This window comes from Pleurodeles waltl, chromosome 12, assembly GCF_031143425.1.
Source record: "Pleurodeles waltl isolate 20211129_DDA chromosome 12, aPleWal1.hap1.20221129, whole genome shotgun sequence".
Taxonomy (NCBI): Eukaryota; Metazoa; Chordata; class Amphibia; order Caudata; family Salamandridae; genus Pleurodeles; species Pleurodeles waltl.
The window spans coordinates 18,617,285-18,641,057 of NC_090451.1; the positions used below are offsets into that span (position 1 = coordinate 18,617,285).

At 44.3% G+C, this 23,773-nt stretch overlaps 1 protein-coding gene across 3 annotated transcripts in view; it reads left to right on the forward strand.

Moving 5' to 3' along the window:
- Positions 1–23,773, forward strand: part of CBARP (CACN subunit beta associated regulatory protein) — a 209,085-nt gene that overhangs the window by 104,411 nt on the left and 80,901 nt on the right. For all 3 annotated transcript variants that reach the window (XM_069217088.1, XM_069217087.1, XM_069217089.1), the window contains exon 2: positions 7,866–7,937. In XM_069217088.1, coding sequence (XP_069073189.1) covers positions 7,890–7,937 — 48 coding nt within the window. In that variant the 5' untranslated portion in view covers positions 7,866–7,889. The remainder of the gene's footprint in view (positions 1–7,865; positions 7,938–23,773) is intronic.

Genomic DNA, 23,773 nt, shown 5'->3' on the forward strand with positions numbered 1-23,773 from the left:
GTTAGAAGGTGTGGGGTGTTTCTGGTTTCTAATGTTAGAAGGTGTGGGGTGTTTCTAGTTTCTAATGTTAGAAGTTGTGGGGTGTTTCTGGTTTCTAATGTTAGAAGTTGTGGAGTATTTCTGCATTTTAATGTTAGAAGGCGTGGCATGTTTATAGTTTCTAATGTTAGAAGGTGTGGAGTGTTTCTGGATTTTAATGTTAGAAGGTGTGGCATGTTTCTAGTTTCTAATGTTAGAAGGTGTGGGGTGTTTCTGGTTTCTAATATTAGAAGGTGTGGCGTGTTTCTAATATTAGAGGGTGTCGGGTGTTTCTAGTTTCTAATGTTAGAAGTTGTGGGGTGTTTCTGGTTTCTAATGTTAGAAGGTGTGGAGTATTTCTGCATTCTAAAGTTAGAAGGCGTGGAGTGTTTATAGTTTCTAATGTTAGAAGGTGTGGAGTGTTTCTGGATTTTAATGTGAGAAGGTGTGGAGTGTTTCTGGTTTCTAATGTTATAAGGTGTGGAGTGTTTCTGGTTTTTAATGTTAGAAGGCATGGAGTGTTTCTGCATTTTAATGTTAGAAGGCGTGGAGTGTTTCTGGTTTCTAATGTTAGCAGGTGTGGAGTGTTCCTGGTTTCTAGTGTTTCTAGTTTCTAATGTTAGAAGGAGTGGAGTGTTTCTGGATTCTAATGTTAGAAGGTGTGGCGTGTTTCTGGTTTCTAATGTTAGCAGGTGTGGAGTGTTTCTGGATTTTAATGTTAGAATGTGTCGAGTTTTTCTGGTTTCTAATGTTAGAAGGTGTGGAGTGTTTCTGGTTTCTAATGTTAGAAGGTGTGGGGTGTTTCTGGTTTCTAATGTTAAAAGGTGTGAAGTGTTTCTGGTTTCTAATGTTAGAAGGTGTGGGGTGTTTCTGGTTTCTAATGTTAGAAGGTGTGGAGTGTTTCTGGTTTCCAATGTTAGAAGGTGTGGAGTGTTTCTGGATTTTAATGTTAGAAGGTGTGGCGTGTTTCTAGTTTCTAATGTTAGAAGGTGTGGGGTGTTTCTGGTTTCTAATATTAGAAGGTGTGGCGTGTTTCTAATGTTAGAAGGTGTGGGGTGTTTCTGGTTTCTAATGTTAGAAGGTGTGGAGTATTTCTGCATTTTAAAGTTAGAAGACGTGGAGTGTTTATAGTTTCTAATGTTAGAAGGCGTGGAGTGTTTCTGGTTTCTAATGTTAGAAGGTGTGGAGTGTTTCTGTTTTCTAATGTTAGAAGTTGTGGGGTGTTTCTGGTTTCTAATGATAAAGGGTATGGCGTGTTTTTGGTTTCTAATGTTAAAAGGTGTGGAGTGAATCTGGTTTCTAATGTTAGAAGTTGTGGGGTGTTTCTGGTTTCTAATGTTAGCAGGTGTGGCGTGTTTCTGGTTTCTAATGTTAAAAGGTGTGGAGTGTTTCAGATGTCTAATGTTACAAAGCGTGGAGTGTTTCTGGTTTCTAATGTTAGAAGATGTGGGGTGTTTCTGGTTTCTAATGTTAGAAGGTGTGGAGTGTTTCTAGTTTCTAATGTTAGAAGGTGTGTGGTGTTTCTGGTTTCTAATGTTAGAAGGTGTGGCGTGTTTCTAATGTTAGAAGGCGTGGAGTGTTTCTGGTTTCTAATGTTAGATGGTGTGGAGTGTTTCTGGTTTGTAATGTTAGAAGGCATGGAGTGTTTCTGGATTTTAATGTTAGAAGGCGTGGAGTGTTTCTGGTTTCTAATGTTAGAAGGTGTGGGGTGTTTCTGGATTTTAATGTTAGAATGTGTCGAGTGTTTCTGGTTTCTAATGTTAGAAGGTGTGGAGAGTTTCTGGATTTTAATGTTAGACGGTGTGGAGTGTTTCTGGATTTTAATGTTAGAAGGTCTAGCATGTTTCTTGTTTCTAATGTTAGAAGGTGTGGGGTGTTTCTGGTGTCTAATGTTAGAAGGTTTCGAGTGTTTCTGGTTTCTAATGTTAGAAGGTGTGGAGTGTTTCTGGTTTCTAATGTTAGAAGGTGTGAAGTGTTTCTGGTTTCTAATGTTAGAAGGCGTGGGGTCTTTCTGGTTTCTAATGTTAGAAGGTGTGGAGTGTTTCTGGTTTCCAATGTTAGAAAGTGTGGAGTGTTTCTGGTTTCCAATGTTAGAAGGTGTGGAGTGTTTCTGGTTTCTAATGTTAAAAGGTGTGTAGTGAATCTGGTTTCTAATGTTAGAAGTTGTGGGGTGTTTCTGGTTCCTAATGTTAGCAGGTGTGGCGTGTTTCTGGTTTCTAATGTTAGAAGGTGTGGACTATTTCTGCATTTTAATGTTAGAAGGCGTGGCGTGTTTATAGTTTCTAATTTTAGAAGGTGTGGAGTGTTTCTGGATTTTAATGTTAGAAGGTCTAGCATGTTTCTTGTTTCTAATGTTAGAAGGTGTGGGGTGTTTCTGGTTTCTAATATTAGAAGGTGTGGCGTGTTTCTAATATTAGAAGGTGTCGGGTGTTTCTAGTTTCTAATGTTAGAAGTTGTGGGGTGTTTCTGGTTTCTAATGTTAGAAGGTGTGGAGTATTTCTGCATTTTAAAGTTAGAATGCGTGGTGTGTTTATAGTTTCTAATGTTAGAAGGCGTGGAGTGTTTCTGGATTTTAATGTGAGAAGGTGTGGAGTGTTTCTGGTTTCTAATGTTAGAAGGTGTGGAGCGTTTCTGGTTTTTAATGTTAGAAGGCATGGAGTGTTTCTGCATTTTAATGTTAGAAGGCGTGGAGTGTTTCTGGTTTCTAATGTTAGCAGGTGTGGAGTGTTTCTGGTTTCTAATGATAAAAGGTATGGCGTGTTTCTGGTTTCTAATGTTAGAAGGTGTGGAGTGTTCCTGGTTTCTAGTGTTTCTAGTTTCTAATGTTAGAAGGAGTGGAGTGTTTCTGGTTTCTAATGTTAGAAGGTGTCGAGTGTTTCTGGTTTCTAATGTTAGAAGGTGTGGAATGTTTCTGGTTTCTAATGTTAGAAGGTGTGGGGTGTTTCTGGTTTCTAATGTTAAAAGGTGTGAAGTGTTCCTGGTTTCTAATGTTAGAAGGTGTGGGTTTTTTATGGTTTCTAATGTTAGAAGGTGTGGAGTGTTTCTGGTTTCCAATTTTAGAAGGTGTGGAGTGTTTCTGGTTTCTAATGTTAGAAGGTGTGGAGTGTTTCTGGTTTCTAATGTTAGAAGTTGGGTGTTTCTGGTTTCTAATGATAAAGGGTATGGCGTGTTTCTGGTTTCTAATGTTAAAAGGTGTGGAGTGAATCTGGTTTCTAATGTTAGAAGTTGTGGGGTGTTTCTGGTTTCTAATGTTAGCAGGTGTGGCTTGTTTCTGGTTTCTAATGTTAGAAGGTGTGGAGTGTTTCAGATGTCTAATGTTACAAAGCATGGAGTGTTTCTGGTTTCTAATGTTAGAAGGTGTGGGGTGTTTCTGGTTTCTAATGTTAGAAGGTGTGGCATGTTTCTAGTTTCTAATGTTAGAAGGTGTGGGGTGTTTCTGGTTTCTAATGTTAGAAGGTGTGGCGTGTTTCTAATGTTAGAAGGTGTGGGGTGTTTCTAGTTTCTAATGTTAGAAGTTGTGGGGTGTTTCTGGTTTCTAATGTTAGAAGGTGTGAAGTATTTCTGCATTTTAATGTTAGAAGGCGTGGAGTGTTTATAGTTTCTAATATTAGAAGGTGTGCAGTGTTTTTGGATTTTAATGTTAGAAGGTGTGGCGTGTTTCCAGTTTCTAATGTTAGAAGGTGTGGGGTGTTTCTGGTTTCTAATATTAGAAGGTGTGGCGTGTTTCTAATGTTAGAAGGTGTGGGGTGTTTCTAGTTTCTAATGTTAGAAGTTGTGGGGTGTTTCTGGTTTCTAATGTTAGATGTTGTGGGGTGTTTCTGGTTTCTAATGTTAGAAGGTGTGGAGTATTTCTGGATTTTAATGTTAGAAGGCGTGGAGTGTTTATAGTTTCTAATGTTAGAAGGTGTGGAGTGTTTCTGGATTTTAATGTTAAAAGGCGTGGAGTGTTTCTGGTTTCTAATGTTAGAAGGTGTGGAGTGTTTCTGGTTTGTATTGTTAGAAGGCATGGAGTGTTTCTGGATTTTAATGTTAGAAGGCGTGGAGTGTTTCTGGTTTCTAATGTTAGCAGGTGTGGAGTGTTTCTGGTTTCTAATGATAAAAGGTATGGCGTGTTTCTGTTTTCTAATGTTACAAGGTGTGGAGTGTTTCTGGTTTCTAATGTTAGAAGGTGTGGAGTGTTTCTGGTTTCTAATGTTAGAAGGTGTGGCGTGTTTCTGGTTTCTAATGTTAGAAGGTGTGGAGTGTTTCTGGTTTCTAATGTTAGAAGGCGTGAAGTGTTTCTGATTTCTAATGTTAGAAGGCGTGGCGTGTTTCTGGTTTCTAATGTTAGAAGGCGTGGCGTGTTTCTGGTTTCTAATGTTAGAAGGTGTGGAGTGTTTCTGGTTTCTAATGTTAGAAGGTGTGGAGTGTTTCTGGTTTCTAATGTTAGAAGGTGTGGAGTGTTTCTGGTTTCTAATGTTAGAAGGTGTGGGGTGTTTCTAGTTTCTAATGTTAGAAGGTGTGGGGTGTTTCTAGTTTCTAATGTTAGAAGGTGTGGGGTGTCTCTGGTTTCTAATGTTAGAAGGTGTGGAGTGTTTCTGGTTTCTAATGTTAAAAGGTGTGGAGTGTTTCTGGTTTCTAATATTAGAAGGTGTGGGGTGTTTCTGGTTTCTAATGTTATAAGGTGTGGAGTGTTTCTGGTTTCTAATATTAGAAGTTGTGGGGTGTTTCTGGTTTCTGATGTTAGAAGGTGTGGAGTGTTTCTGGTTTCTAGTGTTTCTGGTTTCTAATGTTAGAAGGTGTGGGGTGTTTCTGGTTTCTAATGTTAGCAGGTGTGGGGTGTTTCTGGTTTCTAATGTTAGAAGTTGTGGGGTGCTCTGGTTTCTAATGTTAGAAGTTGTGGGGTGTTTCTGTTTTCTAATGTTAGCAGGTGTGGAGTGTTTCTGGTTTCTAATGTTAGAAGGTGTGGCGTGTTTCTGGTTTCTAATGTTAGAAGGCGTGGAGTGTTTCTGGTTTCTAATGTTAGAAGGTGTGGCGTGTTTCTGGTTTCTAATGTTAGAAGGTGTGGGGTGTTTCTGGTTTCTAATGATAAAAGGTGTGGAGTGAATCTGGTTTCTAATGTTAGAAGATGTGGAGTGTTTCTGGTTTTTAATGTTAGAGTGTGTGGCATATTTCTGGTATCTAATATTAGAAGGTGTGGAGTGTTTCTAATGTTAGAGGGTGTGGCTTGTTTCTGGTTTCTAATGTTAGAAGGTGTGGAGTGTTACAGATGTCTAATGTTAAAAGGCGTGGATTGTTTCTGGTTTCTAATATTAGAAGGTGTGGGGTGTTTCTGGTTTCTAATGTTAGAAGGCGTGGCGTGTTTCTGGTTTCTAATGTTAGAAGGCATGGAGTGTTTCTGGTTTCTAATGTTAGAAGGTGTGGAGTGTTTCTGGTTTCTAATGTTAGAAGGTGTGGCGTGTTTCTTGTTTCTAATGTTAGAAGGTGTGGAGTGTTTCTGGTTTCTAATGTTAGAAGGTGTGGGGTGTTTCTAGTTTCTAATGTTAGAAGGTGTGGGGTGTTTCTAGTTTCTAATGTTAGAAGGTGTGGGGTGTCTCTGGTTTCTAATGTTAGAAGGTGTGGAGTGTTTCTGGTTTCTAATGTTAGAAGGTGTGGGTTTTTTATGGTTTCTAATGTTAGAAGGTGTGGAGTGTTTCTGGTTTCCAATTTTAGAAGGTGTGGAGTGTTTCTGGTTTCTAATGTTAGAAGGTGTGGAGTGTTTCTGGTTTCTAGTGTTTCTGGTTTCTAATGTTAGAAGGTGTGGGGTGTTTCTGGTTTCTAATGTTAGCAGGTGTGGAGTGTTTCTGGTTTCTAATGTTAGAAGGTGTGGGGTGTTTCTGGTTTCTAATGTTAGAAGGCGTGGAGTGTTTTTGGTTTCTAATGTTAGAAGGTGTGGGGTGTTTCTGGTTTCTAATGTTAAAAGATGTGGAGTGTTTTTGGTTTTTAATGTTAGAAGGTGTGGGTTTTTTCTGGTTTCTAATGTTAGAAGATGTGGATTGTTTTTGGTTTCTAATGTTAGAAGGCGTGGCGTGTTTGTGGTTTCTAATGTTAGAAGGTGTGGGGTGTTTCTGGTTTCTAATGTTAGAAGGCGTGGAGTGTTTCTGGCTTCTAATGTTAAAAGCTGTGGAGTGTTTCTGGTTTCTAAAGTTAGAAGGTGTGGGGTGTTTTTGGTTTCTAATGTTAGAAGGTGTGGGGTGTTTTTGGTTTCTAATGGTAGAAGGTGTGGGGTGTTTCTGGTTTCTAATGTTAGAAGGTGTGGAGTGTTTCTGGTTTCTAATGTTAAAAGGTGTGGGGTGTTTCTGGTTTCTAATGTTAGAAGGCGTGGATTGTTTCTGGTTTCTAATGTTAGAAGATGTGGAGTGTTTTTGATTTCTAATGTTAGAAGGTGTGGGGTGTTTCTGGTTTCTAATGTTAGAAGGCGTGGAGTGTTTCTGGCTTCTAATGTTAGAAGGTGTGGGGTATTTTTGGTTTCTAATGTTAGAAGGCGTGGAGTGTTTCTGGTTTCTAGTGTTAGAAGGCGTGGTGTGTTTCTGGTTTCTAATGTTAGAAGGAGTGGTGTGTTTCTGGTTTCTAGTGTTAGAAGGAGTGGAGTGTTTCTGGTTTCTAATGTTAGAAGGAGTGGAGTGTTTCTGGTTTCTAATGTTAGAAGGTGTGGAGTGTTTCTGGTTTCTAATGTTAAAGGTGTGGAGTGTTTCTGGTTTGTAATGTTAAAGGTGTGGGGTGTTTCTGGTTTCTAATGTTAGAAGGTGTGGGGTGTTTTTGGTTTCTAATGTTAGAAGGTGTGGAGTGTTTCTGGTTTCTAATGTTAGAAGGCGTGGTGTGTTTCTGGTTTCTAATGTTAGAAGGCGTGGTGTGTTTCTGGTTTCTAATTTTAGAAGGCGTGGTGTGTTTCTGGTTTCTAATGTTAGAAGGTGTGGAGTGTTTCTGGTTTCTAATGTTAGAAGGCGTGGTGTGTTTCTGGTTTCTAGTGTTAGAAGGAGTGGGGTGTTTCTGGTTTGTAATGTTAAAGGTGTGGAGTATTTCTCCAGCAATCAACAAGCTTTGGCAATGTGAGACTTAAAGGCGTTGCAATGCTTGTTATTGTTAGGCATGTGGTGGGAGCGTGTCTAACCTTTAGTGTGTCTAACCTTTAGTGTTGAAAGAAGCGTGCTGATGTTTTTTTAGACCTGGCAGGGTTGCTCTTCCTGGCTTTGGATGATAGGGTCCTGGTATTTAACACTTTTATTTTTCTAAAAATATATATATGATATACTAACACACATAAACTTTCACACAGCCCTCTTCATCCATTGGGCTTTTGCTATGTCATTCACGTTTTTCCTCCGTCCACTATGACGTACGCATATGGCACAGGCTCAGCCCACTTCAGCCACTTGCTGACTGCACTGTTCTTCCCTTTCACAATGGGCTCATTCTTACACAAGGCAGTTCCCTTCGGTGCCCGGAACTAGTATGGCAATAAGTGCTTTTTGAGACAAAAATATATTTGTTTTTAGCCATTTTTTTTTTTTTAAAAGGGCAGGAGCTCCCCATGCAATAATGTTTAACAAACAAATTACAAAATCAATCACTGACAAAACCAAACGGGTGGCAACCATGGCCTGACCCAATGTCTGTGCCAATGCTTGTTACCGTTGTTACTGTTGAGGGGTGGGGTGCACTGGTTTCTAGTGTTGTATGTTGGGGGGCTCCTGTTTTTACACAGGGTGGGGGTTCCCTGTTGCTACAAGTGCTGAGAGAGACAGCTTCTGTGCGCCCCTGTGAGTCCCTGGGGAGGTACCGTGTTGAGGTCACCCTCAGTACTTACAATGCTCTTTCTCTGTCCCCAGGGCCTGTCTGTGCCAGACCGGATCATGAACAATGAATCAGGCACCTGGGAGAACATAACCGACCGTGCCACGGTGAGTGCCTGTGCCATTCTCCCTATGCCTAAGTGCCCGTGCAATTGTGCCTGGCCACAGAAAATGGCTGGGCCATGGTGAGTGCCTAGCCACTGTGAGTGCTTGTGCGTTGGTGCCTATGCCATAGTGGCTCTGCTACAGTGAGTGCTTGTGCCTTGGGACCTATGTCACGGTGAGTGCTTCTACCTTGGGACCTATGTCACGGTGAGTGCTTCTACCTTGGTGTCTCTGTCACAGTGAGCGCTTGTACCTTATTGTCTATGTCACGGTGAGTGCTTGTACCTTGGTGTCTCTGTCACAGGGAGTGCTTGTGCCTTGGTGTCTATGTCACGGTGAGTGCTTGTGCCTTGGGGTCTATGTCACGGTGAGTGCTTCTACCTTGGTGTCTCTGTCACAGTGAGCGCTTGTGCCTTATTGTCTCTGTCACAGTGAGCGCTTGTACCTTATTGTCTATGTCACGGTGAGTGCTTGTACCTTGGTGTCTCTGTCACAGAGAGTGCTTGTGCCTTGGTGTCTATGTCACAGTGAGTGCTTGTGCCTTGGGGTCTATGTCACGGTGAGTGCTTCTACCTTGGTGTCTCTGTCACAGTGAGCGCTTGTGCCTTATTGTCTATGTCACGGTGAGTGCTTGTACCTTGGTGTCTCTGTTACAGTGAGTGCTTGTGCCTTGGGGCCTATGTCACGGTGAGCGCTTGTGCCTTGCCTTGTTGTCTATGTCACAGTGAGCGCTTGTGCCTTGGTTTCTATGTCAGGTGAGTGCTTGTGCCTTGGGGTCTATGTCACAGTGAGTGCTTTTGCCTTAGTATCTATGTTACGGTGGGTGCTTGTGCCTTGGTGTCTATTTCACAGGATTGCTTGTGCCTTGGTGTCTATGTCACAGTGAGTGCTTGTGATTTGGTAACTATGTTACAGTGAGTGCTTGTGCCTTGGTGTCTATGTCACGGTGAGCGCTTGTGCCTTGGTGCCTATGTCATGGTGAGTGCTTGTGCCTTGAGGTCTATGTCACAGTGAGTTCTTGTGCCTTGGGGTCTATGTCACAGTGAGTTCTTGTGCCTTAGTTTCTGTGTCACAGTGGGTGCTTGTGCCTGGGTGCCATATCACAGTGAGTGCTTTTGCCTTGGTGTCTATGTCACAGTGAGTGCTTGTGCCTTCGTGTCTGTGTCACAGTGAGTGCTTGTGCCTTGGTGTGTATGTCACGGTGAGTGCTTGCACGTTAAGGTCTATGTCACGGTGAGTGATTGTGCCTTGGTGTCTATGTCACAGTGAGCGCTTGTGCCTTGGGGCCTATGTCATGGTGAGTGCTTGTGCCTTGGTATCTATGTCACAGTGAGTTCTTGTGCCTTGAGGTCTATGTAACAGTGAGTGCTTGCACGTTAAGGTCTATGTCACAGTGAGTGCTTGTGCCTTGGGGTCTATGTCACAGTGAGTGATTGTGCCTTGGTGCCTATGTCATGGTGAGTGCTTGTGCCTTGGTGTCTATGTCACAGTGAGTTCTTGTGCCTTGAGGTCTATGTAACAGTGAGTGCTTGTGCCTTGGGGTCTATGTCACAGTGAGTGCTTGTGCCTTAGTTTCTGTGTCACAGTGGGTGCTTGTGCCTTAGTTTCTGTGTCACAGTGGGTGCTTGTGCCTTAGTTTCTGTGTCACAGTGGGAGCTTGTGCCTGGGTGCCATATCACAGTGAGTGCTTTTGCCTTGGTGTCTATGTCACAGTGAGTGTTTGTGCCTAGGTGTCTATGTCACAGTGAGAGCTTGTGGCTTGATGTTTATGTCTCCATGAGTGTTTGTGTCTTGCGACCTATGCCACGGTGAGTGCTTGTGCCTTGAGGTCTATGTCACAGTAAGTGGTTGTGCCTTGGTGTCTATGTTACAGTGAGTGCTTGTGCCTTGGGGCCTATGTCACAGGGAGTGCTTGTGCCTTGGTGTCTATGTTACAGTGAGCGGTTGTGCCTTGGGGCCTATGTCACAGTGAGTGGTTGTGCCTTGGTGTCTATGTTACAGTGAGTGCTTGTGCCTTGGGGCCTATGTCACAGGGAGTGCTTGTGCCTTGGTTTCTATGTTACAGTGAGTGCTTGTGCCTTGGGGCCTATGTCACAGTGAGTGGTTGTGCCTTGGTGTCTATGTTACAGTGAGTGCTTGTTCCTTGGGGCCTATTCTTTGGAGGGGCAGTAGCAAACAGTGCTAGATTTTGAGGTTGTCACTGGCCTTGTATGTGAATGTCACTTAGATTGTTATGTGGCAAAAATCGAGACACCAGGACCGCCCTTGATAAACAGCACCACAGTGTGTATGTGTGCATGAGTCTGCATCTTCAGATCAGTGTGCGTGTCCTTTTCGATTAGTGCAGCAAAGGGTTTAAAATATTTGAGATGTCAGCCCTGCCTCCAGCAGAGAGGGAAATGAATGTGTCCTGGTACCAGGATGAGTGGTGTTGTGCTCTCAGAAGACATCGAGCCTGTGGGGGGTCAGTAGCCTTAGGCTCCACTCCATAATCAGCAGCCGTCCACCAAACTTTTTGTACATTGACAGGAAGCACCATGTTGGTGCGTCCTTGTAGGTCCAGAGATCACCACTGACGAGAAGGGACTTGGGAGGCAGTAGTCCGTCAGCGTGGCAGACGTAACGTTCGTTCTCACCATGAAGGACAGAGTATTGTCCACTAACTCTAGATTGGGTGCTTTCCTTTCAGGCAGAGATGGTATCCCTTATGGGCAAGATCAAATGTTTCCTGGATATCAATTTTCTTTCCCCTAACGTCCATACTATGATCTAAGAAAGTGGGGCCAGATGTAGTAAAGAAGCATTTTGCGAGTTGCAAATAGCGAGTCTTAGCGACTCGCTATTTGCAACTCGCAAAATGTCATGCAGAACGGTGTCTCAGACACCGTCTGCGAGTCGGTATGGGGTCGCAATGAACCACCTCATTAATATTAATGAGGTGGGTCGCAAATTGCGGCCCCATACCGACTATGGGCACTCGCAAACATGGAGGCCTGCTGTAGTCAGCAGACCTCCGTGTTCGTGACTGCTTTAAATAAAGCAGTTTTTTTTTTTTTAAGTGTAGCCCGTTTTCCTTAAAGGAAAACGAGCTGCACTTAAAAAAAAAAACGAAACCTTTAGTTTCGGTATTTTTTCAGGGCAGGGAGTGGTCCCTTGGACCACTCCCTGCCCTGAAAAAATGTTTTTGGGTCCAGTCACAAACTGGAAGGGGTCCCATGGGGACCCCTTCCAATTTGCGAGTGGGTTACCATCCACTTGAAGTGGATGGTAACTGCAACACCATTTGCGACCGCATATGCGGTCGCAAATGGTATTGCATACCACTAGGAATCGCAAATAGGAAGGGAACACCCCTTCCTATTTGCGATTCTGAAATGCATTTTGCGAGTCGTTCCGACTCGCAGAATGCATTTCTGCATAGGAAAATGCGATTTGCAACTCGCAAACGGCAGTTTTTGCCGTTTGCGAGTTGCAAATCCTTTCCTACATCTGGCCCGTGGTTCCCAACCTGTGGTCTGGGGACCCCTGGGGGTCCGTGAAGCCTCCTCAGGGGGTCCGTGACTGCTGAAAAAATTAAATAATATTAACAGATTAAGGGCCTGATTACAACTTTGGAGGAGGTGTTAATCCGTCCCAAATGTGACGGATATACCACCAGCCGTATTACGAGTTCCATAGGATATAATGGACTCGTAATACGGCTGGTGGTATATCCGTCACTTTACCGTCACTTTTGGGACGGATAAACACCTCCTCCAAAGTTGTAATCAGGCCCTAAGTCCCCAGCTTTCATTAATGACTCAGTGGGGGTTCCTCAAATTCAAATCATGATTCAGTGGGGGTCCCTGGGATCTAGTATTGATAAAGTGGGGGTCCACAGAAGTCAAAAGGTTGGGAACCATTGATTTAAGACTGGAGGATCAAACCAGGCTTTGGCCTCAGCGCAGAGGTGGAAATGGTGGTAAACTGCAATAATCATTATGTTCCGCAGACCCTAATGTGGCCAGTGGAGGCTAGAGTGTGTGTAATAGATGAATTTCTGTGTGTCAGTGTGTTCCTAGTCAATAGAGACAGCCTAGGGAAGTGCTAGCGTTGCAATATACCTCAACCTTAGCGGTCTACCTACAAAGCTCCCAAAGGCGTGGGCTTCTGAAAGCCAGTCCTGGTCTTCTGATAAATGCATGTTACCTCGTTTGTCATGCTGCATCTTGGCTGGCACGAGGGGGGTAGGGTCGGTCCATGGTCTGTGTCTGCATTGTACTCCAATGGGGTGTAGTGTTGTTAACACCTTGGTTCCTTCGGGGGGACACAAGCCTAGGATGCACTCACAGGTGCCTCTGCACCTGCTCAGCACTGGTCCTAGAGGAAGAAAGTGTACACCCCACTCCCACTTACCCACAAAGGGCAAAGTCCAGCCTCAGTGTCCTGGCATGCTGCTTGCCTAGAAACCCTCTGGATATGCAGCTCCAGGCTTCACCGATACCTCTGCTCTGATAGAAGCTACTCCTGGTTACCTCCGAAGTGTCTTCCTGACTTCTCATCTCTGTTTCCTTTTCGTTCCTGCTCCTCATTGGCTTCCCTGGGATACTAAGCTCTGCTGTCTGTCCATTTCCCGAACATCTTCTTCGATTCCTGAACTCTGCTCACTCTAGATGGTCTTTCAGGATTCTTGATGTCTGTCGATTGTCTCTCCTGATATCTTTCAGGATTCCTCAGCTCCGCTTGCTGTTCACCCCTCAGTGTCTTCCTTGTAACCTTTTGTCAGCATTTTGTTCATTCCTGATTGTCTATCTGGTTCCTTGCCATCAGGTTGGTACTCATTTACAATTCTATTTCTGGATTTCTGATCTCTGCTTCCTGCTTGCACCTGATTGCATTCCTGGATTCTTGCCCTGTGCTTGGTGTTAGCTCCTCTTTGTCTTTCCGATTTCCTGTTCGCTCTTTATTCCTCAGTGTAATTTTGATTTCTGACCTCATCGTGCTGTTCTGTTCTCCATGTCTTACTGGATTCCTGGCTTCTGCTTGTTACACTCTTCTCATTTTTTTCCTAGATTTCTGGTGGCTTCTCACTGTTTGTTCCTCATTGTCTCTTTGGATTCCTGACCTCCTGCTGCTCTTCGCTTCTCATCCTGCTGCTACTCCTTGTCTTTGTGACGTAGACACCATGTTTGTCATTGTTGTTCTCTGCTTGCTGTTCTTTACTCCTGGTCTTTCTGCCCCTTCTTGTCTTCTTAGCTTCCTGGCCTCATCTTGATATTCATCCACATTGGTTTGCTGGATTTCTCATCTCTGCTCACTGTTGGATAATGACTGTCGTCATCAATTCCTGATGTCTGATCAATATTCATTTCTCATTGCCTTTCAAGATTCCTGATTTTGAGGGCGCTTCATTAGCTTTTCAGATCGCTGACCACTCTATACTCTTCATTCCTCACTACCTTCCCCGATTCCTGATTTTTGCTTCTGCTTTGCTTCTGATCGTCTTTCTGAATCTCTCTCTGTCCACTCTTCAGTCCTCGTTATCTTTCTGGATTCCTGATCTCTGATCGTTTCTCGTTGTCTCCCTCGATAACAAGTGGCTGCTCGCTTTTTGTTTCTCATTCTCTTTCGGGATCGCTGACCTGTGCTTGCTGCTCACTTCTCATTTCCTTCTTCGAGTCCTCGTGTCTACCTTTTGGGCGTTCCTGATCATCTTTTGGCTTCTTAACATCTGCTTGCTATTTACGCCTGATTATCTCCCTGCATTCCTGGCCTTTGCTGACTGCTGCCTTCTCGTTTTCTGGATTCTTGTACTCTGTCTACTGTTCACTCCTAATTGTATTTCTGGATTCCTAACCTCTCCTTGTTATTCTTGCTTGAGTATATTTTTCATTTCACAATCTCTATGTGCTGTTTGCTCCTAATTGCCTTCCTTCCGCCCTGGTGGCTGCTCACTTCTTGTTCCATATTGTGTTTCTAGATTTCTGCTTGCTCCTCATTATCATTCTCGAATCCCGAGCTCTTCCTGATTATACATCATTATCTTTGTGGATACTGATCCTTGTTCACTGTTTGCCAATCACTGCCTTTCTGCCACTCATTGCCTTTCTAGATTCCTGCCTTGTGTTTTTTTCACTCCTTCTCTTTCTGGATTCCTGAGCTGTGCTCACTGTTCGTTAAGTATTATCTCTCTGCTACTGGTTGTCTTTCTGGATTTATGACTGCTTGCCTTTGTTCATTCCTTCTTTTTCCGGATTCTTGAACTCTGCTTCCTCTTTGCTCCTCATCATTGCTCAGGTCTTTGGGGTCATTCTAGATTCTTCACCTCAACTGGATTGTCATCTTCATTGTCTTTCTGGATTCATGGCCTCGTCTAGCTTATTTGTCGTTTCTAGCGTATTCTTTGTTTTCTCTATTCATGACTTCTATTCTAGTGTATCCTTTGTTTTCTGCATTCATGACTTCCATTCTAGTGAATCCTTTGTTTTCTGCATTCATTACATCTATTCTAGCTTATCTCTTGTTTTCTACATTCATGACTTCTATTCTAGCCTTTCCTATGTTTTCTGCATTCATGTCTTCTATTCTAGCCTGTCCTTTGTTTTCTGCGTTCATGGCTTATATTCTAGCTCATACTTTGTTTTCTCCATTCATGACTTCTATTCTAGCGTATCCTTTGTTTTTTCCATTCATGACTTCTATTCTAGCATATCCTTTGTTTTGTGGATTTGTCACTTATATTCTAGCTTATCCTTTGTTTTCTGCACCGAGGACTTCTTTGCTAGCTTATCCTTTGTTTTATGGGTTCAAGACTTCTATTCTAGCTTATCCTTTGTTTTATGGGTTCAAGACCTCTATTCTAGCTTATCCTTTGTTTTGTGGGTTCAAGACCTCTATTCTAGCTTATCCTTTGTTTTGTGGGTTCAAGACTTCTATTCTAGCTTATCCTTTGTTTTTTGAGTTCAAGACTTCTATTCTAGCTTATCCTTTGTTTTCTGCACCGAGGACTTCTTTGCTAGCTTATCCTTTGTTTTATGGGTTCAAGACTTCATTCTAGCTTATCCTTTGCCTTCTACATTCATGACTTTTATTCTAGCTTAACCTGTGTTTTAACGGTTCAAGACTTCTATTCTAGCCTATCTTTTCTTTTGTGTCTCATGACTTCTACTCTAGCGTATACTTTTTCTGCATTGATGACTTCTATTTAGCTTATGCTTTAATTTCTGCCTTATGCCTTTTATTCTAGCTTATTCATTGTTTTCTGCGTTCATGCCTTCTATTCTAGTGTATCCTTTGTTTTGTGTCTCATGATTTCTGGTCTAGCGTATCCTTTGTTTTCTGTATTCACGGCATCTTCTACCTTATCCTTTATTTTGTGGACTTTTGACTTCTGTTCTAGTGTATACCTTCTTTTCTGCATTCATGACTTCTATTCTAGCGTATTCTTTGTTTTCTGCATTCATGACTTCTACTATAGCGTGTCCTTTGATTTGTGTCTCATGACTTCTATTCTAGCGTGTCTTTTGATTTGTGTCTCATGACTTCTATTCTAGCGTATCCTTTGTTTTGTGTCTCATGACTTCTACTATAGCGTGTCCTTTGTTTTGTGTCTCATGACTTCTATTCTAGCTTATCCTTTGTTTTCTGCATTCATGAGTTGTATTCTAGCTTATTATTTGTTTTGTTTCTCATGACGTGTGTTCTAGCTTATCCTTTGTTTTGTGGGTTCATGACTTCTATTCTAGCATATTCTTTGTTTTATGGGTTGAAGACTTCTATTCTGGCTTATCCTTTGCTTTCTGCATTCATAAATTCTATTCTGGCGTAGCCTTTGTTTTCTTTTTCTGCATTCATGACTTCTAATCTAGCTCATTATTTGTTTTGTGTCTCATGACGTCTATTCTAGCGTATCATTTGTTTTCTGCCTTCATGACTTCCATTCTAGCGTATCCTTTGTTTTCTGCATTCATGACTCCTCTTCTAGCGTATCCTTTATTTTCTCCATTCATGATTTCTATTCTAGCATATCCTTTGTTTTCTGTATTCATTAATTCTATTCATCAGCATATCCTTTGTTTTCTGCATTCATGACTTCTATTCTAGCTTATCCTTTGATTTCTGCATTCATGACTTCTATTCTAGCATATCCTTTGTTTACTGCATTCATTACTTCTATTCTAGTGTATCCTTTGATTTCTGCATTCATGACTTCTATTCTAGCATATCCTTTGTTTTCTGCAATCATGACTTCTATTCTAGCGTATCCTTTGTTTTCTGCATTCATGGCTTCTATTCTAGCGTATCCTTTGTTTTCTGCATTCATGACTTCTATTCTAGAGTAAATTTTGTTTTCTGCATTCATGACTCCTCTTCTAGTGTATCCTTTGATTTCTGCTTCATGACCTCTATTCTAGCGTATCCTTTGTTTTCTGCATTCATGGCTTCCAAGGTATCTTATCCTTTTTTTTTCTGTCTCATGACTTCTATTCTAGCTTATCCTTTGTATTTTAGGTTCCTTACTTCTATTCTAGCTTATCATTTGTTTCATGTCTCATGATGTCTATTCTAGCTTATCCTTTGTTTTCTGCATTCATGACTTTGATTCTAGCTTATTTGTTTTGTGTCTCATGACGTCTATTCTAGCGCATCCTATGTTGTGTGGGTTCATGACTTTTATTCCAACTTATCCTTTGTTTTGTGTCTAATAGCGTTTATTCCAGCTTATCCTTTGTTTTCTGCATCCATGACCTCTAGTCTAGGTTATCCTTTGTTTTCTGCATTTATGACTTCTTTAGTATCTTATCCTTTTTTCTGTCTCATGACTTCTATTCTAGCGTATCCTTTGTTTTCTGCATTCATGACTTCTATTCTAGCGTATCCTTTGTTTTGTGTCTCATGACTTCTATTCTAGCATATCCTTTGTTTTCTGCATCCATGACATCCATTCTAGTTCCTTTGTTTTGTGTCTCATGAGTTCTATTCTAGGTTACCTTTTGTTTCGTGTTTCATGACTTCTATTCTTTCTTATCCTTTGATTTCTGCATTCATGACTTCTATTCTATACTATCTTTTGTTTTGTGTCTCATGACTTCTATTCTAGCATATTCTTTGTTTTCTGCATTCAGGACTTCTATTCTAGTTCCTTTGTTTTGTGTCTCATGACTTCTATTCTAGCGTATCTCTTGTTTTGTGTCTCATGACTTCTATTCTAGCGTATCTCTTGTTTTGTGTCTCATGACTTCTATTCTTTCTTATGTTTTGATTTCTGCATTCATGACTTCTATTCTAGCTTATCCTTTGTTTTCTGCATTCATGATTTCTGCTTGCTCCTCACTGCTTCTTTTTCAGTGACCTGTGGTAGCTCTTCTCCCCTCCTTGTGTTGCTTGCTTCTTCATCACTCACATTTGTCTTTCTGGTTCCTGTTCTCCATCTGCTTGTTATTCTTACCTGATTATCTTTCTAGATTCCTGACCTCTTCTCGCTCCGAAAAGTCATTCTGAAATCTTGACGTCTGCTCACGGTTTGCTCCTCGCCGTCTGTATGAATTCCTCTGAGGTCTACTTGTTGGCACCTTCTCTGTCCTCTTGCCCAGCATTGTGTTACTTGGTGCCCAGACTCGGTATGCAGTGCATTGTCTCGCACACCCTTGGTACACGGTCATGGCATGGAGTGCAGAGGCTCTCTTGGTAGCAGACCAGGCCTTGCCGTGTAGTGCACCTTCTCTCTTGGGATACAGCAGTGGCATGCAGGGCAGTGTCTCGCACTCCCTTGGTACGCGGGCATGGCATGGAGTGCAGAGGCTCTCTTGGTAGCGGACCAGGCCTTGCCGTGTAGTGCAGCTTCTCTCTTGGGATACAGCAGTGGCATGCAGTGCAGTGTCTCGCACTCCCTTGGTACGCGGGCATAGCATGGAGTGCAGAGGCTCTCTTGGTAGCGGACCAGGCCTTGCCGTGTAGTGCAGCTTCTCTCTTGGGATACAGCAGTGGCATGCAGTGCAGTGTCTCGCACTCCCTTGGTACGCGGGCATGGCATGGAGTGCAGAGGCTCTCTTGGTAGCGGACCAGGCCTTGCCGTGTAGTGCAGCTTCTCTCTTGGGATACAGCAGTGGCATGCAGGGCAGTGTCTCGCACTCCCTTGGTACATGGACATGGCATGGAGTGCAGAGGCTCTCTTGGTAGCGGACCAGGCCTTGCCGTGTGTAAGAGGCTGGACTGGCTTGTAGTGAGTACCAAGGGGTACTTACACCTTGCACCAGGCCCAGGTATCTCTTATTAGTGTAGAGGGGTGTCTAGCATCTTAGGCTGATAGAAAAGGTAGCTTAGCAGAGCAGCTTAGGCTGAACTAGGAGACGAGTGAAGCTCCTACAGTACCACTAGTGTCACTTGCACAATATCATAAGAAAACACAATACACAGATATACTAAAAATAAAGGTACTTTATTTTTATGACAATATGCCAAAGTATCTCAGTGAGTACCCTCAGTATGAGGATAGCAAATATACACAAGATATATGTACACAATACCAAAATATGCAGTAATAGCAATAGAAAACAGTGCAAACAATGTATAGTCACAATAGAATGCAATGGGAGCACATAGGGATAGGGGCAACACAAACCATATACTCTAGAAGTGGAATGCGAACCACGAATGGACCCCAAACCTATGTGAGCTCACAGAGGGTCGCTGGGACTGTAAGAAAACAGTGAGGGTTAGAAAAATAGCCCACCCCAAGACCCTGAAAAGTGGGTGCAAAGTGCACCTAAGTTCCCCAGAGAGCACAGAAGTCGTGATAGGGGAATTCTGCAAGAAAGACCAACACCAGCAATGCAACAACGATGGATTTCCTGACGAGAGTACCTGTGGAACAAGGGGACCAAGTCCAAGAGTCACGATCAAGTCGGGAGTTGGCAGGTGCCCAGGAAATGCCAGCTGTGGATGCAAAGAAGCTGCCACCGGATGGTAGAAGCTGTGGATTCTGCAAGAACGACAAGGGCTAGAAACTTCCCCTTGGAGGATGGATGTCCCACGTCGTGAAGAGTCGTGCAGAGGTGTTTTCATGCAGAAAGACCGCAAACAAGCCTTGCCAGCTGCAAGGGTCGCGGTTAGGGTTTTTGGATGCTGCTGTTGCCCAGGAGGGACCAGGATGTCGCCAATTGCGTGAGGAGACAGAGGGGGCGTCCAGCAAGACGAGGAGCCCACTCAGAAGCAAGCAGCACCCGCAGAAGTGCCGGAACAGGCACTACGAAGAGGAGTGAACCAGAGCTCACCCAAAGTCACGAAAGAGGGTCCCACGACGCCGGAGGACAACTCAGGAGGTCGTGCACTGCAGGTTAGAGTGCCGGGGACCCAGGCTTGGCTGTGCACAAAGGAAATCCTAGAAGAGTGCACAGGAGCCGGAGCAGCTGCAAAACACGCGGTTTCCAGCAATGCAGTCTAGCGTGGGGAGGCAAGGACTTACCTCCACCAAACTTGGACTGAAGAGTCACTGGACTGTGGGAGTCACTTGGACAGAGTTGCTGAGTTCAAGGGACCTCGCTCGTCGTGCTGAGAGGAGACCCAGAGGACCGGTGAAGCAGTTCTTTGGTGCCTGCGGTTGCAGGGGGAAGATTCCGTCGACCCACAGGAGATTTCTTCTGAGCTTCTAGTGCATAGAGGAGGCAGACTACCCCCACAGCATGCCCACCAGGAAAACAGTCGGGAAGGCGGCGGGATCAGCGTTACAAGGTCGCAGTAGTCGTCTTTGCTACTTTGTTGCAGTTTTGCAAGCTTCCAGCGCGGTCAGCAGTCGATTCCTTGGCAGAAGGTGAAGAGAGAGATGCAGAGGAACTCTGATGAGCTCTTGCATTTGTTATCTAAAGAATTCCCCAAAGCAGAGACCCTAAATAGCCAGAAAAGGAGGTTTGGCTACCTAGGTGAGAGGATAGGCTAGCAACACAGGTAAGAGCCTATCAGAAGGAGTCTCTGACGCCACCTGCTGGCCCTGGCCACTCAGAGCAGTCCAGTGTGCCAGCAGCACCTCTGTTTCCAAGATGGCAGTGGTCTGGAGCACACTGGAGGAGCTCTGGGCACCTCCCAGGGGAGGTGCAGGTCAGGGGAGTGGTCACTCCCCTTTCCTTTGTCCAGTTTCGCGCCAGAGCAGGGCTGGGGGATCCCTGAACCGGTGTAGACTGGCTTATGCAGAAATGGGCACCATCTGTGCCCATGAAAGCATTTCCAGAGGCTGGGGGAGGCTACTCCTCCCCTGCCTTAACACCTTTTTCCAAAGGGGGAGGGTGTAACACCCTCTCTCTGAGGAAGTCCTTTGTTCTGCCTTCCTGGGCCAAGCCTGGCTGGACCCAAGGAGGGCAGAAACCTGTCTGAGGGGTTGGCAGCAGCAGCTGCAGTGAAACCCCAGGAAAGGCAGTTTGGCAGTACCCGGGTCTGTGCTAGAGACCCGGGGAATCATGGGATTCTCTCCCCAATACCAGGATGGCATTGGGGGGGGCAATTCCATGATCTTAGACATGTTACATGGCCATATTCGGAGTTACCATTGTGAAGCTACACATAGGTAGTGACCCATGTGTAGTGCACACGTGTAATGGTGTCCCCGCACTCACAAAGTCCGGGAAATTGGCCCTGAACAATGTGGGGGCACCTTGGCTAGTGCCAGGGTGCCCACACACTAAGTAACTTAGCACCCAACCTTTACCAAGTAAAGGTTAGACATATAGGTGACTTATAAGTTACTTAAGTGCAGTGGTAAATGGCTGTGAAATAACGTGGACGTTATTTCACTCAGGCTGCAGTGGCAGGCCTGTGTAAGAATTGTCAGAGCTCCCTATGGGTGGCAAAAGAAATGCTGCAGCCCATAGGGATCTCCTGGAACCCCAATACCCTGGGTACCTCAGTACCATATACTAGGGAATTATAAGGGTGTTCCAGTATGCCAATGTAAATTGGTAAAATTGGTCACTAGCCTGTTAGTGACAATTTGGAAAGAAATGAGAGAGCATAACCACTGAGGTTCTGATTAGCAGAGCCTCAGTGAGACAGTTAGTCATAACACAGGTAACACATACAGGGCACACTTATGATCACTGGGACCCTGGCTGGCAGGGTCCCAGTGACACATACAACTAAAACAACATATATACAGTGAAATATGGGGGTAACATGCCAGGCAAGATGGTACTTTCCTACACAACCCCCCCACCCCCCCCAAACGAAGGACAATAAGACTAGCCATGCCCTGATGAGTCTTCATTGTCTAAGTGGAAATATCTGGAGAGTCCATCTGCATAGGGGTCTATGTTCCACTGTATAGTCCATTCCCTGTAGGGATATGGACCACCTCAACAATTTAGGGTTTTCACCTTTCATTTGTTTTAGCCAAAGTAGAGGTTTGTGGTCTGTCTGAACAATGAAGTGAGTGCCAAACAGGTATGGCCTCAACTTCTTCAGTGCCCAGACCACAGCAAAGGCCTCCCTCTCTATGGCAGACCAACGCTTTTCTCTAGGGGTCAACCTCCTGTTGATAAAAGCAACAGGTGTCATGGCGCGAGCCGAGCGTTCGGCACAAGCCGGGCGTTCGGCTCGGGCCGCGAATCGCGTTCCTAAGACGCGGCGCGCCCCGAGCCTTTCCTGCACCCTGCGAGGCCCCAGAACTTACATGGGGCCTCGCTCTGCTCTCTCTCTCCGTTTTGTTGGGGTCTCCTGACCCCTCTTACCTATTTTTGCTCCTTCTTCTTTCTTCTTTCTTCTTTCTTTTTCTTGGGTCTGTTTATTGCACTTTCCTTTATGTCTTTTCCCCCTTCCCAGGTTACCTTTTTCTTCCCAGCATTCCTCCTTCCCTATTCTCTATGGTTTCTACTCCATTCTGTTCTATCTACTTTTCCCTATCTAAGATGGTGTCCTTTTTCTTCCTGTGGGTCACTTCCTGTTCTTTGGTATTTAAGGGAGGTGTTTTCTTCTTTTCTTTGCGCTGCAACACTCTCTGTTCAGATGGTGTCTTCGCTCCTGATTTCCTAGCCTTTTGGTTCTGGAATTTGCCAATTCTGTGTTATTTGCCTTCAGTTCTTTTTGATTCCTGTTCTTCTGTTCTTGTTTTCAGGAATCTTTCTGTTGGAGGTTTTTTCCCCTTTTTTGGAAGGTTTTTTTTCCCTCTGGCGCAATTTTCTGAAGGTCACGGTCTGTTCTTGGTGTTTCCATTGCCTACAGCACCGTGGCTACCAGAAAGAGTCGCCCCTTTTTGGGCCAAAGCCTAACACTCAAGATCCACGCCACTAGATCTGCAGATTCCAGGCGCAAGCAGCACGTGAGTCGTGACAGATTGCAGCGCCAAACCATCCCGACGTCTTCAAACACCATGTATGACACAGTGGTGGCTGCTGCAGATCCAGATCAATCTCTCCTGACGACGATTCAGCAACAAGCTCAAGAATTACAACTACGCAGTGAGAATGCTGCGTTACGACAGGCTTTGGCTTTCCGTAGTGGTGATGTTCCGACGCTCTCCGCCTCTACCCATCATTTTTCTGGTGAACCAACCAAACTGCGTGAGTTCCTTGATTCATTAACAGTGTACTTCGCCTTCCGACCCACCCAATTCTCCCATGACAGAACAAAAGTGGGTTATCTCATCAGTGCCTTATCCGGTCCTGCCTTGGCCTGGGCAACCCCGATGGTATCATCCAACGATCCGGTATTGTCGGACTATCCCGCCTTCGTGAATCGCTTCAAGCAAATGTTTCGTCGTCCGGGATTGGAGGCCTCAGCGGAAGAAGCCTTATGCGACATTCATCAAGGCTCACAAGATGTCCTTCAATACATAACACGCTTTCGTCAGCTAGCGGCAGAGACCACCTGGGTGGAACGTACTTTGGTGACTTTGTTTCGTAGAGGACTCAAAGAAGAAATAAAAGATGAACTAGTACATTCCACCAGAGTGGAAGATCTTCGTGGTCTGATGGATCAAGCCCTTTCCATCGAGTATCGCCTTCAGGAACGGAGATCGGAGAAGAGAAGGAGTAGAGGGTCTTTCCAACCAAGCACTTCACAAGTTTATCCACATCGTTCTGAGGAACCTCGCCCCCCTGCTAGAGACATCGAAGGAGAACCCATGCAGGTGGATACTACTCGAGGCCCTCTCTCCGCTAGCGAGCGGGAAGACAGACGAAAGAAAGGGTTGTGTCTGTACTGCGGTTCTGCCGGCCACATGCTTCGTACCTGTCCAGTACGTCCATCAAGGCCATCAGGAAACGCCACTTCCCGTCCTCTGTAAGAAGGGAGGGGACGGGATTATCAGCTATACCTTCCATCAGTTCCTTTAATGACAATACCACATCCTTGTTTATAGTACCAGTCATGTTACAATTTCCTGACGGCCGTCAAGAAAAGACTATGGCACTACTAGATTGTGGAGCTAGTGGTATTTATATGGATAAGAAGTGGGCCACTACTCAACAAGTTCCTACACAACCTAAGGAAATTCCCGAACAAGTACACACAGTGGACGGATCCTTGATATCCTCGGGTCCAGTTGATACAACTACCCTGATGCTGAGTTTACAGATCGGTAACCATCAAGAACACATCTCCTTTGATCTCATAACATCCCCCAACCATACCATCATTCTTGGAATTCCGTGGTTCATCAGACATAATCCATATGTGAACTGGGCAACCCGGACGGTCTCCTTGTCTTCACAGTTTTGTCACGAGCACTGTTTTGCTTCTGACAAGTATTGGTCACCTAAGAGATCAATAATCACGGAAGGTACTACCGGTTCGACCATTAATACAGTCCAAGGAGTCCCTGAACACTATTTGGAGTTTCAAGATGTATTCCAAAAACCCTCCAGACCTGTGTTACC